Below are 15,671 nucleotides of genomic sequence, written 5' to 3' on the forward strand. Positions count from 1 at the left end.
ACTTGTGTTTGACTAGTAGAAAGTCCAAAATCCAAACCAATTTCTCGCCCATACTACAGCGCCTTGCAAGTTACTGTTCACTGGCTCTATTTGATGCAACACACAGAAATCAAATTGATATAAAACAGCATAATGATATTCTACAGTTTCAGGTAGCAAGATCACAACTCTTGCTACATTTAGTTTGAATGAACCAGCAAGGACAGCAGACAAGCGGGCGTCAAAGTTTGGATGTCTTCACAATGCACATGAGTTTCTTTCATTCGACAAAACCGTGGCAAGAAACTGCATTCACTCAATCTTGCATGCTACTTGAAGTGTAGCATGTGCAGTTTCTTGGTTTCTACATGTAACATGTTATATCAAACAGAGCCAATGACCTGCAACTCGCTGTGCCACCTTAAGCCTCGTGTGGCAGTGCTTGCCGACAGTCTGCAGAGACCAGGTTAAACCCCAAACATTTCTTTCATGTTTATCTATTGTATGATTTGTACTTTAAAAAAGAACATCTTCAGTTTGAATTTTCACAAAGATATAAAAGTTTACAAATAAACTGTCAGATTTACAGATTTACTTTTGAATATCAATTTGGTTTACAAATGTAAAGTAAAGAATTGCGTAGTCTCCACTTAGCGTGACACGCGAAAAGAAGCGGGTGGGATAACTTGAACGATTTGAGGACATATATGACAATCAACACGCTAAAGAATTGTGAAAGTATCCGTTTGAATTTTAGTTTACTTGAAATTTGCTTTCGTCACGAATACAGGTGAATAACGACGATGAGTTTACACTTCCATACTGGGACTGGAGTAAAGAAACAGAGTGTAACGTTTGCAATGATAAATACTTCGGTGGAAACCAAGAAGCTGTTCCCCACTACGTCACTGGTGATTTTGAAGGCTGGAAGGCGCTTTGTATGGATTACCAGCGTTTTCACGATGTTGGCGTAATTTGTAGTAATATTGATATCGACGATACTCCTGTTATAACGAGGAACCCAGGGTTAGGTTTCTACGATGAACTACCAACTAGAGAAGCTGTTATGTACTGCCTTAGTATCGATAGCTTTGATCGTGCTCCAGTCGTCCATACACCCCTACTGAATCAATGGCTGACGTCAACCTGTAGTTTTAGGAATATATTGGAAGGTAAAATGTTTTAATACATACACATACACATACACATACACATACACATACACATACACATACACATATACATACACATATTCATATACATATACATATACATATACATATACCTATACATATACATATACATACACATACACATATACATATACATATACATATACATATACATATACCTATACTTATACACACACATATACACACACACATATATATATGTATATATATATATATATATATATATATATATATATATATATATATATATATATATATATATATATACATACATATACATATACATATATATATTTGAGAATTTTTGTTGCAATACCATGACACTATGCTCTGTTTTGACACTAAAGGTTGAAAGGTTGGTTTCCAATACTTCTCGACCAAATTAAAATACATGTTGGCGGTATTTAAGACTGGTAAAAAATCACTTTGGTCTATATAGTATTCTTGCACTACACAGTGTGTCAACCATGTCGGCGCATTGTACAGTGTTTCTGACAAGTTGTATTTATTTTGTTCATCCTCGCCAACCATACTGATTTGTTAACAAACCATTTTTTGGGACACTGTTGCATTATCAGACTATTGTATTGGCCCCTGGGTGATAGTTTTGACGCTATCAATAATTGAACCAACTTTTGGTTGACTGCTAGTCAGTTAGACTTCGGTAGGGTAACAGAGATCTGCTCCACGAATATGAAGATCTCCCATATCGAACTCTAACCTATACTTTGCATTTCACTTTCTTGGATATACGATCAGTAACCACATGGTTGTATGTAGAAAAAAGATAATACTTCATATGAATTTGCTTTTTTCCCTTTGAAGGTTTTGCTGATTCCAAAGGGCAGACTGGCCAACCTTTATTAACGGACCTCCAGATGTATAATTTAGTACGTTCGTTTTTTAATGGCACGTTAAGTACTATACAATCATCGCCAAGTGACCCATTATTCTATGCTATTCACTCCTATATTGATATGGTTTTTGAAAAATGGATGCGGCGGTAAGCTTGCCTTATTTAAATTTTATAAACTTACTTTTATTCATTTTTTCTACTCGGAAACCAAAACCGAAAGTCGAAAGTGGTATATGATATATGTACAGATTTGGTCTAAGCCCATCATATTATTCATCTGAATAATATTGTTTAAGGCGATATCATAAGTGTCATTTATATATATATATTCATATATATTCGTGAATTGACTATGAGGTGTCAATCTGTGTTAACCCCGCTGTATCGACTGCTACAAATCTTCCTAGGGACTATGGGTATAGATAATTTTCCACAATTGTCAATCAAGGAAACGTCTTACTGGGAGCGCTGGGTTGTACAAATTGATACAATCGCCACTTCCTGACAGATTGCCGCGCCAACAATGCGTGTTTGCCACATCGTACATATCAATTATTTATTTACTTTGAGCAATGTCTGTTCATCAGTTACAGAACTAGAAAAAAACGTCACAAAGGAAACATGTGAAACTTATGAAACGTATGTAGTTTTGATGCTGTCAATAATCATAAACCATTGGTTGCCTTCTAAACCTTCACATACGATTATATCTCACGTTACATGCATTGTACAGACAAACACCGTACCGACATATTATTTTAACTGACGATTTCACCTAAACGCATTACAGGCACAATGCAACTATTGACGACTATCCCATTGACAAGACCCCCAACGGACATGGTAGAAATGACGCCATCGTCCCCTTTATACCCCTGTGGACCAACGGAGAACTTTACAAAAGATCTGAATTCTTCGGCTACACGTACGATAATATAAATCTTTCAGGTTAGTACAAACACTGTCACTTGAAAACGATTTATTGTCTCCTGGCTCATCTAAAATTTGAGGACCATTCTGAGAAAATTTGTAGAATTAGTAAAATCAGATGACGATCTGTTCTAGTTGACATAGTTACAATTGTGTGACAATATCATCTAAATGTAAAATTAGTGTAATGCCTGTACGGAATTTTATTGTGCCTATCTGAGGAATGACCGCCAATTTAATTTGCCTGTCAGGGCGACCTCTGGACAACGAGGAGCGGAAAGAAGAAGACAAAGCTGTTGATGGAATGGAGGGATGTAAAATATCACCATCGCAAAATGAGCTCAAAGGTAAAGATTCCTTTAAATTACTCATATCTTACTTCTGGAGTGTCACAGATGACAAACCGAGACTTAAAAGGGGAACAGAGGCATTGCTGATATTGGGAGCTTCTGTTTATTCTCACAGCTGGCCTCATGTTGGCATGTTCATGGTGTTAGTCCATTTCATTTACAATCATGGCCAAAATGTAGCAATAAAATGTATTCATTCGATCTTGCTAATTTGTAGCATGTGTAGTTTTATATTTGGTTTTGGCATGGTTGTATCAAAAAGAGCCAGTGAACAGTAAATTGAAACACACTGTCTGTTGATGGTAATTACAAATATAGTATATTTAAAGGCACAACTTTATAATATTGAATATGGTAACATTGAACTTTGTGGTTACTTTTTGAAGCTGATATAATTTTCAATTGATGTACATACGTATGACTTTTATTACCGCTTCTCTTCTATTGATCAAAGTTTTCTCTGAAGACCCTGATATAATGAAACAAGAGGTAGAAGCCGTTCTCAACATGCAGCCATGGAAGATTTCACAACTACAAACACCTAATCAAGGTAAACGTTCAGTAATATTTGACAGTGAAGTTAAGTTACACATACATAATCTAATCAAGATAACAATTATGCTGCATTGATCATCTTCTTTACAGTTTCATTTGTTTCAGTAACATAGCGGTCAAACTATTTTGTTAGTTAAAGGACAACACATGTTAAGGAGAGAGAGAGAGAGAGAGAGAGAGAGAGAGAGAGAGAGAGAGAGAGAGAGAGAGAGAGAGAGAGAGAGAGAGAGAGAGAGAGAGAGAGAGAGAGAGAGAGAGAGAGAGAGAGAGAGAGAGAGAGAGAGAGAGAGGGGGGGACAGGCAGGCAGGCAGGTAGACAGAGACAGACAGACAGACAGACAGACAGACAGACAGACAGACAGACAGACAGACAGACAGACAGACAGACAGGCAGACAGAGGCAAAGAGAGAGAGACAGACAGGCATGTACAGACAGACAGACAGACAGACTGACTGACTGACTGACTGACTGACGGACAGAGACACAAAGATAAAGAAGTGAGACAGAGAGACAAACTGACAAACAAACAGAACCACAGAGGCAAACAGAATCAGAGATTTCAGTCATTTATAGTGAGTGATATAGGCAATCATTCGAATTGAAACAGACACGTCTCACGATCTTATATTTACATTTTGCAGTGGATACACCAACACAGGAATTTGATAACAAAAAAGGTAAGAACTTGCAGATAGAAAACAAATTAGCTATATGATTGAGTTTTGAACTCAAGTTGTTTTTTTCTCGCATAAGTTGTAGCTGACAACTAGCGTCTTGCAACACCATCTTCGAGACAAACTTTATGACTACGTCTATGGCTTACAACCTTTTTTGAATGAATGTTAACTTCTAATGGATGATGGAGATTTTACATTACACATGTTTCAAGTTATTTTAGCCAGCCAGGAAAATGTCAGTACTCTACGTCCACTTGGTAAATGTTAAAACTTATACGCAGAAGAAAGTGTCACAGCCTGACAAACTATAATGGATCTTTGACATGTCTGTCATAATAATGTATGTGTACATGTTAAACAGGACTCGGCCCGTTGTAATCAATATAGAAACGGTTCCAACGATGAAAGTGTAGTCAGGGAAGAAAGTAAATTGAGTAATGTAATGTTTTTTATCTCTTCCACAACTGCTGCTGTTACAGCACTGAATTACAAATACAAATTAAACCACAACAAAGGCTAAGACAAAATGATGTAAAATAAAACATTACACAGTAGCATACTGCGAACACAATTGAATACAACTGCCATTATTAAAATCAGATCAGTCAAGACAAGTTCGAAATAAATCATATATTTACAGTGAGAAATAATGATTCTTCGAAATACATATTAGTTGACTAGTTGACTTTCTTTACCAACTATAATCTCGTAGTAGTGCTGAGTACATTGATAGTATAGGGCATTGGTAGTAAGGGACAAGAGACGCTCAAATAGACAAAGTCGCCTTTCTACCTTCCCCAACCCTGTCAGTAGAGACAATGAATCGGATAGATAATCAATAAATGCAAGAATATGTACGATATAAGTGAGAAGTATTATCTTTTGCAACGTTAAATGTATGTTTAATACAGACTTTTCTTTCCAGCTATACCAAACGATAACAAACACTTGGCTGGTATCATAATCGGTTCGGTGGTTGGAATACTAATGCTGATTGGAATATCCATTCTAGCTGTAAAGGGCCGACATGAGTATTACAGAACGAAAGGTTATCAAAAGTTGAAGGGTGAAGACACGAAAGACATTGATATGGCTTCAACAAAAATTCCATATTGATTTTGAATAACCAGTATGAACTATATATATATATATATATATATATATATATATATATATATATATATATATATATATATATATATATATATATATATATATATATATATATATATATATATATATAAATGTGTGTGTGTGTGTGTGTGTGTGCGTGCGTGCGTGCGTGCGCGTGCGTACGTGTGTGTGTGTGTGTATGTATGTGTTACACCCAATCTGTGAAATTGCCCAATTCTTGAAATGGGTAGGTAACTTTGCCCAGTTCATGAAATAGTCAATCGTGTTGCAGAGGTTATGAAGTGGGTATGGTAAGATATGCCCAGTACATGAAATGAGCATCTTTTATAGGACATTCACAAAAAAGAGTAACAATCAAACAACTTTATTATCATGTAATTACAAACTCACCACTTCATAATTCTTATTTTATAATAATTCAGTGTAGCTTGTGTTTGTAATAGAGTTCGATAACCAACACCCCAGTTCAAAACTCTTCCCCAAAAATTTAATTTCGCTCCTTTTCGATCATACTCTCATTTGCATAAGGTTGACTATTTATTTCATGAACTGGGCAAAGTTACCTACCCATTTCATGAATTGGGCAATTTCACAGATTGGGTGTAACATATATACATATAAATGTGTATATATGTACAATCAAGCTTATATATGTATGAGCGGTCACCAAAGAATAACAAGGTCAAGCTCAAACCTACACTAGTTGTAACTACCATTTTCTGTCGGAAAACCAACGATACATTTACTGAAAATTGCTTAAGATATTGTAAATGTTACACATACACAGAGGCCCACTTACCCAAACCTTTATAGTGACATGTCGAAAGTGTGGTCACGTTGGAGTGCTGGGTTTAGGGTGCGGACCCCAAAATCAATTTCACTGGATTTATTTACCATACTAATAGTGTATAACTACACAAATATGTTCAGACACAGGTGATTCAATATTGTACATGGTGTACGATATCATGAGAAAGTCATGTTTAACAAACCACAGTTTCAAAAATCATTGGAGTTGCAGCTAGTGTAGTGCAGGTCTGAGAAGGCAAAAAGGAATGTATGAAGAAGTCAAATCACCCGACAATTTTTTTTTTGTAAATATTAACACCACAGATTGAGTACACATTTGATGAACGAGGTAGACAGTTGTTATTTATAACTTATGAAGGCACCTTGAACATATTGCCGTGCCCTTTATCAAATATTCAACGGTATTACGTGTTTTGCTACATCATGATAGTAAGTTTCGCATTGTTACATTATGATACACCAGATTCAAATTGTTACATTATGATACACCAGATTCCAATTGTTACATTATAAAACACCAGATTCCAATTGTTACATCATGATAACCAGCATCCAATAGTTACAGTGTAATGCACCAGATTACAATTGTTACATTATGATACAAAAGATTCCAATAGTTACATTATGACACACCAGATTACAATTGTTACATTATAAAACACCAGATTCTAATTGTTACATCATGATAACCAGCATCCAATAGTTACAGTATAATGCACCAGATTACTATTGTTACATTATGATACACCAGATTCAAATAGTTATTTTATGAAAACACCAGATTCCAATTGTTACATTATAAAACACCAGATTCCAATTGTTACATCATGATAACCAGCATCCAATAGTTACAGTATAATGCACCAGATTACAATTGTTACATTATGATACAAAAGATTCCAATTGTTACATTATTATACACCAGATTCAAATAGTTACATTATTATACACCAGATTCAAATAGTTACATTACTATACACCAGATTCCAATTGTTACATTTTTATACACCAGATTCCAATTGTTACATTACTATACACCGGATTCCAATAGTTACATTATTATACATCAGATTCCAACAGTTACATTACTATACATCAGATTCCAATAGTTACATTTTTATACACCAGATTCCAACAGTTACATTACGATACACCAATTTCCAACCGTCACATTATGATACATCAATTTCAAACTGTTATATATGCATATATTATCATACACAAGTTTCGAATGTGCACAATTATCTTAATTCGTTTGCCTTTCAAGGACTCTTACTATTCTTTTGAAGAAGTGAACAGATTTTAAGGTTGGGTTTGTATTAAATACAATTTACATTTACAAGAGCAGTATTGATGATTTGTTTGTAAGGAATTCCTAACTAATTAATTCTATAAAAATACAAAGAAGTGTTGTGATAGTCAGTACTCACAGCTCTGAATATCTATATTATTGATTATGGACACAATTTATCTAAAAGTTAAAAAGTATTATCTAAAAGAACGAGACTTTGTATGACTAGACATTTACTATTTATGCTTATAAGAAGCGTCAGCTTGATTATTTTGTTTCATTTTTTCGATAAAAGTAAATTCACCAAAAAAAATGCTTGTCGTGTCGTTAAATAATTTTACAACTGCGAGTAATGGTGACGAGTAAATGTACCCGGATGTCGGGTATATAAAGGCACCTAACTTGTTCCGTGTCTCGGAAATGTTTGTTTTCTAAGATTATTGTTAACCTGGCTGGACTTTTAATCTTTTACTTGAATTCTTATTTGTTATCGATATCTGGTTATCGGAAATACTTGTATCCCAATTTCGGGATAGAAAAACCATTGGTTGATATAATATTGTTTTTGCCTGGAAATACTGACCAAAACTGATTACAATACGAATAAGTCAATCAAACATTGATTTTAAAAATTACAAAATGAATAATTGCTTCCCCCCCAAAAAAAAAGAAAAAAGAAGGAAAGAAAAGAAATTGAGCTTAATTTGCTGTCAAACTATGACGTCGATCACTTGCAGGTAAGATTACTCCAACTCGCAATACAAACAATTGAAAATCTAGAAATGTTGTTTATCAAGTCATAATTCGACAAATGCCTTTTCAACCATTTGACATTCCATGACACAACTGAGAGTTCAATTAGTACTGCATCACGTCTCAAATTCGTCGTTCCATCATCCACACCCCTATAGTCAACGAATGTCATGTGTGGCTTCATCAAAGTAAAAACGTTCTCCATCTATGACGAGCTTGTCAAAACTTAGGAATGCCAGCGATCTGCCATCTATACTACCAGCCAGCCATACTGGCATTGGATGTTTATGCACGTGCGCGGAAAATCATTGGCTCGTTTAGATGGCACGTATTGGTCCCATCTACAAATCACTGATTTACCGTCATCAGTATCTGTCTGGAGCGGAAACGGGCGGGGTTCCAACGGGTCGCGCGAACTAGTGGTGGGAAGTCGTCTGTGATTTACATATCCATTCCAGCTTTCTAAAGTCTAGTTTTGTATGCCGATAACTTAACAATGAGAGGTCTGGGTCATTGTGGTAGCTGCTGTTTCAGTCAGGTGATGAGCTCTCTCTATACCTAATTTCCTGTCACCATTGGCTTCGTATAATATCACTGACCTTAGCCTCACAAGAGTCCCATGTTTCTCCTTCCTGTTCTTCAATGCCATAGAAAATCAAATTATTTCTGCAACTCTGATCTTTTAATGAATCAAACTCTATTTCCATGGTATCGACAGAAGTTTGTTATCCACAAGCTTACTATAATCTATATTATTATCTCTTTCAAATCGATGGAACCAGTGATGCGTTTTTCATCTCTTTTTGTGTCAGTTTGAATGTCTTGTAAGGTCGTTATCATTGTATGTGCGTCCTCTTTAAATGTAGAGGCTACACTTTGCATCTCTCTGTCAGTGTTGCCTGTCAGTTCCCAGGCTGTCGAGTAGTTGGCCCTGGATTCAACTCAATATCACCCGCAATCAACAGCAGTCTAGTATTAACAAAAGGAGTGTGCCATTGTCCATTCATCTCGTTGCGTAGCATGTTTACTTAATAACAGTTATAAACATTTCAACTCTGACAAGTGGTGGCTCAAAGTTTCAAATTGACCCATTTAAGTCTATTAAAACAGGAGGGAATTGTCCAGATATGAATGAACCCGACACACCTATAAATGTTTTCATTTCTTATAAGAAGTTTTTATTTATTGTACACATTAGGTTTTTGACCAATCATGTCATGTAAAAATATCACGTTCTTTGTATAATGGGGCGTGGCCCTTTACTGAAACAAATAATAATTATCATAATAGTAAGGCCAGACCCATCTCCATAAAGTAAAGAAAGTAAAACAACCATGTTCGTAGACCTTTTCTGAGGCTAAAAGTTTGTTGAATTGTCAACTGTTTTGAAATTCAAATAGTCAGTCCTACAAAAGAGAAAGCGACGTGTGGAATAGGACAAAGCTGACACGCACGATTGAACTTTAAAGGCGAGATTTGCCCTTTGACACACGAAAAATGCTAGGTGTGTCAAACTATAGGTGACTGTGCAAAATGGCGGTGAGGGCAGTTTCACAACTATACTTAGTGATGTTGACAACTTTGTATTTTTCTTCATTTAGAAGAATTTGTGGACAGTTTCCAAAAGCCTGCCTCTCGTCAGAGGCCTTACGGAGCAAAACTTGCTGCCCTATCCCGCATGGATTTCTTGAAGAATGTGGTGGTCTTCTTAGGGGAGAGTGCGTTGTTTTGACCCCTTACAATGAGAACACTGAGGGATATGGAGGTGACTTTGATCGTTTTATGTGGCCTAGTGTTTTCTTTGAGCGCGTTTGTAAATGTAAAACACACTTTGGTGGCCATGACTGTAGTATATGTGCGTACGGGTACACTGGACATAACTGTGACCGCAAGAAAGTCATCGTCAGGAAGAATATTTTAACTATGTCGCAAGCTGAAGTTGAGAAATTTAAAGCATACCTTTTAAAGACGAAAGAAACACTGAGTGATTACAGAATATCTAAGAGTATATACGCTGACATGAACAATGGTCGAACCCCTTTATTCAATAGTATTAATGCGTACGATTTGCATACATGGTTACATTACTATGCCTCAAGAAATAACATGTTAACAACTTCAGAAGAGTCCGACGGAGTGATCGTGACTGATTTCGGACATGGAGGACCAGCATTTTTCACCTTTCATCGCCTCTTACTGATGTCATTTGAGCGAATGGTCCAACAAGTACGTAGACGTATATACAATATACTGCATTCATTGCCAAGTGTTAATATCAGACACGTTTTATACAGGGGAGTACGGAGAGATATGCCAATGTATTGTTACTGAATAGCCTGCACAGATCTATGCAGGCCATATATAATAACTCCTTGATGTTAACCTACACAGTAGTTGATACCCATAGCAATGATGTCTCAGTGTGTTGTACTTTACATTTGACACATAAGAATATCGAATTCAGTATCAAAAGACTATGTGAATAATAGACACAATAGTATTGAATGAACATGAGAATGTATTACGGATAAAATTCGATGTTCGTCTTGTCAGTTTTGAACGTGTTAGAAATAAAAAAACTTTGATTTAAACAACATACCAACTTTATTCATCATGCATGACGACATTAAGGTCTTACACGTACTGTCCTGTCGACATTTTGCTTCCGTACATTATTGTTTTTCTTTAGGTGTAAAAGTCTATCAGTGTCGATTACGTAAAGCATTTACAGTTTTGTATGTGACTGAAAACAGGGGAAACTATATGATAGGGCGGACTGGCGATTTTGTGTAAGGTCTTGTTAACGAAAACACTAATATTTTAATATAATAACAATAGCGGCAGTTTTGGAGTAAAATATGAACATTGGTAACTTTATGTCTGTGGCTGGAACTCTTCTGAAAATAGTATTATAAATGCTCTTAATTTATCATTGATATTCTCCGGCAATATGAATGAGTAAATATCATATGCAGTAAAATTATCCGTCTCCTGTCAGTGGAAATGGGTGTCACAATTTCAAATGTAAAGAAGAACAGGTGGCATGAGCGCCCTCACAAAATCAACACATCTTGTGTGATACTCCCATAAATTCCAAACGTGTCTGTCTATCATTCTCTCATAGATTAATGAAGATGATGATTTTGCCATACCCTATTGGGATTGGAGTGAAGCTTCAAACTGTGACATATGTACTGACCAATACCTTGGTGGCAATACAGCGTCGCCGCCATTTTTTGTCACTGGTGATTTTGGCGGTTGGGAAAGTCTTTGTGACAAATCAATAGTCGCCGATGACGAATTCTGTAAATATGATGATGCGGTGCAAAAGCCGAGCATAACTAGAAATCCTGGTGGAAGAGTATTTCCTTTTCTTGAGAATACATATAAGCTGCCATCTAGACACGCTGTACTCTACAGCCTAAGTATTGGCACTTTTGATCGAATTCCAGAAGGACGCGTTGGCTTGTCGCGTCGATGGAAAATGTCCCCATGCAGTTTCCGCAACACATTAGAAGGTAAGGCCTAATAAAAATATTGTGTGGGTCCGATTAAGCTCAATTGTAGAATAGGAGGGGACGTAGATTTTTTACTTTATTTTATTATATATATTTGTGTGTGTGTGTGTGTGTGTGTGTGTGTGTGTGTGTGTGTGTGTGTGTGTGTGTGTGTGTATTATATATATACGCTATAGGCCAAACAGAATAATGTCAACGATTCAAATAGTATAGTTCGACATAAAAGTTTTTTTTTTCCCTAAAATATTGTTGTTTCTTATGAAGAATTCTACATGCTATTGTACTCATTATCGAGAGAGTCTGACCGTCACCAAGTAACCTGAGATCTGTTACTCAAAGTTACTCAAATCGATGACATACTGTTTCGGTGCACCCAAAAAGTGCCACTAACATCAGAATCGTAGAAAATACATGTGTTAGATAACAATGGCGCCTCAAATTGGCGCATGTCCCTTTAACGTGAATAAACATGATGTCGAAGCCGAACGCTAAATTATACAATTAATTTTTTACAGGTTTCGCTGAATCTGAGGGGCAGACAGGGATAGTCGGACAAACACACAAGCAATTGCATAATCTTGTACATTACTACATGAATGGAACCATAACTTATACCAATTCGGCGCCCAACGACCCTTTGTTTTATGTTCACCATGCAAACGTAGATCGGATTGGAGAAAAATGGATTCGACGGTAAGTGAACTTCAACTAATTTCCGAGTACTAATTAGTACGCTAATTAGATCAATTATTTCAAGTATGGTAAGAATGAATGTGAGCTTTAAAAGTCACAATTGTGTGACAATAGGTACACGCTGCACGTGTCCCATCATTCGCCAGTCACTAGCATTGGTATCAAGTTTAACCTCAGATAAAAAGATCAAATTCAATAAATTAATGTTCCAATGGGCATAATATGTGATGGCTGTAGCTCTGAGTCAGAATTTTGTCTTTGCCCTTCCCTGTTTCTCTTTTACTGCCGTCCGTTCGTTCGTCCGTCTGTCTGTATGCCTGTCTGTCTGTCTGTCTGTCTGTCTGTCTGTCTGTCTGTCTGTCTGTCTGTCTCATATGTTTCTCTCTCTCTCTGTCTCATATGTTTCTCTCCTCTCTCTCTCTCTCTCTCTCTCTCTCTCTCTCTCTCTCTCTCTCTCTCTCTCTCTCTCTCTCTCTCTCTCTCTCTCTCTCTCTCTCTCTCATATGTCCACATGTGTCGTTTGTAGGTACAAAGCTTCACCAGAAGACTTCCCAACCGAAGGAGCACCTGTCGGCCATGCAGGAGAGTCACATGTTTGCTGTATCTTCCCTGTGTGGAAAAATAAAGATCTGCTTGTTAAGTCGGATACATTGGGTTATACATACGATGACATTGATGACAACGGTAAGAGAATAAAACAGACATGGGACAGTCCCTAAGATTGAATGCACAGAGAGATTGACGAAGATCAACATTGCATACTGATACCAAATTCATAACAAAATATAAAAAGAAAAGAAATATGTAAAATACGATTTGTGTCGGTCATGATGACGAATATTTGTCGTTGGTTACCTTATTAGTATAGTAGGCATTTTAGTTTTTCCTTGTAATCCAATGCCTTCATTGTGAAATCCATTTATGCATGGGGTATAACCCTATTTTCGATACACTGCAGGACGACCTTTAGATGCCCATCAGAGGGAAAAAGAAGAATTTGCCATATCTATAATGCCCGGATGTAGAATATCCTCGGAAGATAACGAATTAATCAGTAAGTGCCAACCTAATGTAGACGATAGTCTCTTTTACACAGTGTAATGTAGAATGTGACTTGGGGACCAATTTCAGTGAAAATAAAAGTTATAACTTTGACATATGAAAGCCTTTGTTATACAAAAAGAAGACATTTGGGGCTCATCTTGTTGTCAGGGATATAAACAACCCTTTTGATTGTTTTAGGCATACCCAAACTTCTGAATTTATTTATGGTACATATACATGTGAAATGCTACTGCAATATAAAGTTCTTGGAAAAACTATTTTTAAAGTGATTAGTAAAATAAACTTCAACTTAAGGTAATTAGTAAAATACACTTACAGAAGTATTCTTCAAACCATTACTTTGCATTTTGTACATTTGTCTTAAAAATGTAATTCTGATTGGATACACAAGTAACTCTATCATGTTAAGATTTTTGGATATTCATTTCAAATACTTAGCTTTCTTAAACATGAATTAGGCCTATAAATGTTTTAAATAGATAAAACTTGCCGTTCTGTTTCTTTACTTGAACAGAAAATGCTGGAAACAAAAATACGTTGGAAGAAGAAAGTAGAAGACTGCGTGATGATAATCTGCAGAAAATATTAGAAAAACTCAAGGATCGAAGAGACAGTGAAAAACTTCTCAATTTCCTTAAAGAATATCTCAATGAATCTTGAGGTTTTAATATTTACTAATACTTCTGTTACATTTACATTTGTACTAAACATTTTGGAATGCTCAGTGTAAATTGAAATCTCAGGGGAATATTTGAGCTATGTATTTTTACACGACAATAAAGGACTTTGTTTAGAAGAATCTTCATAACATACCACTCGTCAGAAAGTACATGTGCTCTTAGATTATAAGGTTGTTGACAGTGATAACTCCCCACTGATGACAATGTTCGAGACAGTATCATCTGACCTGACCTGACCTGACCCGCCTTGCCTTGCCCTGCCTTGCTTGCCTTGCCTTGCCCTGCCTTGCCCTGTCTTGCCTTGCTTGCCTTGCCTTGCTTGACTTGACTTGACTTGACTTGACCTGACCTGACCTGAACTGAACTTAAACTGAGCTGAACTTAAACTGAGCTGACCTGAACCAACCTATCCTAAACCTGACCCGCCCTGACCTGACCTGACCCTTACCTGAGCTGAGCTGAGCTGAGCTGAACTGAGCTGAGCTGATGAATTGAATAAATTGATCGATCAGCTGAAACAAAAAGCAAATAGGGGCATATAAAAACAATGTAAATTACCCAGGTATACTCAGAATCACAGATCTGGGTGCCACTTTGATCTGAATACTTCGTGACACATGACCCCTAGAGAACCCATGGTGGTAGACTAGACTATGCAAATGACCAGCCTTCCGTCAAATTGTATTCTTATCAGGAAAGGTTTCAGTATGGATATTTAGTGTATACAAATATTTGCCTACTTCTCGACACTTCAAGATTTATATTAGAGACCACAAAGTCCACTGTTTGAAGTATTAGAATTCAGAAGAAACATCAAGCATTATTCTGAGAAGCAGCCCTTAGTCATCTGAAAGCCAATTGTTTGACTTGGTTACGTTAGCAGTAGATAATTGACAGAGAATTGGTCATCAAATATAAATCGAAACAACGTCGATGGCGCCCTCTATAGGTTCCAGGGAGACTTGTTAAAAGGATGAATAATCTATCTACGTCTGTGGTGTCTTTTTGATATGTATAGTAAGGGTACACTATAATTTTAGCATAGATATGTATGTATGTATGTATGTATGTATGTATGTATGTATGTATGTACGTACGTACGACGTACGTGTGTCTAATTATATGTAAAACTATTGTTTTTCCTTTGTTGAAATAAAAACAACAAGCTCAGAGTCAGAGTTCCCGT

General features: G+C 36.4%; 2 protein-coding genes across 2 annotated transcripts in view; both read left to right on the forward strand.

Annotated features, from left to right (window-relative positions):
• Positions 1-10,381, forward strand: part of LOC144434329 (tyrosinase-like) — an 11,363-nt gene extending 982 nt beyond the window's left edge. Inside the window, exons 2-9 of the mRNA XM_078122780.1 lie at positions 770-1,151; positions 1,998-2,175; positions 2,819-2,976; positions 3,210-3,305; positions 3,763-3,858; positions 4,506-4,541; positions 5,467-5,607; positions 10,131-10,381. Coding sequence (XP_077978906.1) covers positions 770-1,151; positions 1,998-2,175; positions 2,819-2,976; positions 3,210-3,305; positions 3,763-3,858; positions 4,506-4,541; positions 5,467-5,607; positions 10,131-10,261 — 1,218 coding nt within the window. The 3' untranslated portion in view covers positions 10,262-10,381. The remainder of the gene's footprint in view (positions 1-769; positions 1,152-1,997; positions 2,176-2,818; positions 2,977-3,209; positions 3,306-3,762; positions 3,859-4,505; positions 4,542-5,466; positions 5,608-10,130) is intronic.
• A 71-nt stretch (positions 10,382-10,452) lies between these two features.
• LOC144434330 (tyrosinase-like) lies at positions 10,453-14,465 on the forward strand. Its single transcript, XM_078122781.1, has 6 exons — positions 10,453-10,755; positions 11,654-12,047; positions 12,563-12,740; positions 13,267-13,424; positions 13,699-13,794; positions 14,320-14,465. The coding sequence occupies exons 1-6, from the start codon at positions 10,453-10,455 to the stop codon at positions 14,463-14,465; spliced, it is 1,275 nt and encodes a 424-aa protein (XP_077978907.1).
• Positions 14,466-15,671: the final 1,206 nt, after the last annotated feature.

Source organism: Glandiceps talaboti, chromosome 4 (genome assembly GCF_964340395.1).
Source record: "Glandiceps talaboti chromosome 4, keGlaTala1.1, whole genome shotgun sequence".
NCBI lineage: Eukaryota > Metazoa > Hemichordata > Enteropneusta > Spengelidae > Glandiceps > Glandiceps talaboti.

Bases quoted from the DNA above. Each gene is read 5' to 3' on its own strand.
- LOC144434330 (XM_078122781.1), top strand. From the start codon at position 10,453: ATGTCGCAAGCTGAAGTTGAGAAATTTAAAGCATACCTTTTAAAGACG. The intron at 10,756-11,653 runs GTACGTAGACGT...ATTCTCTCATAG, and splicing joins TTGAGCGAATGGTCCAACAA to ATTAATGAAGATGATGATTT. The intron at 12,741-13,266 runs GTAAGTGAACTT...TGTCGTTTGTAG, and splicing joins GGAGAAAAATGGATTCGACG to GTACAAAGCTTCACCAGAAG.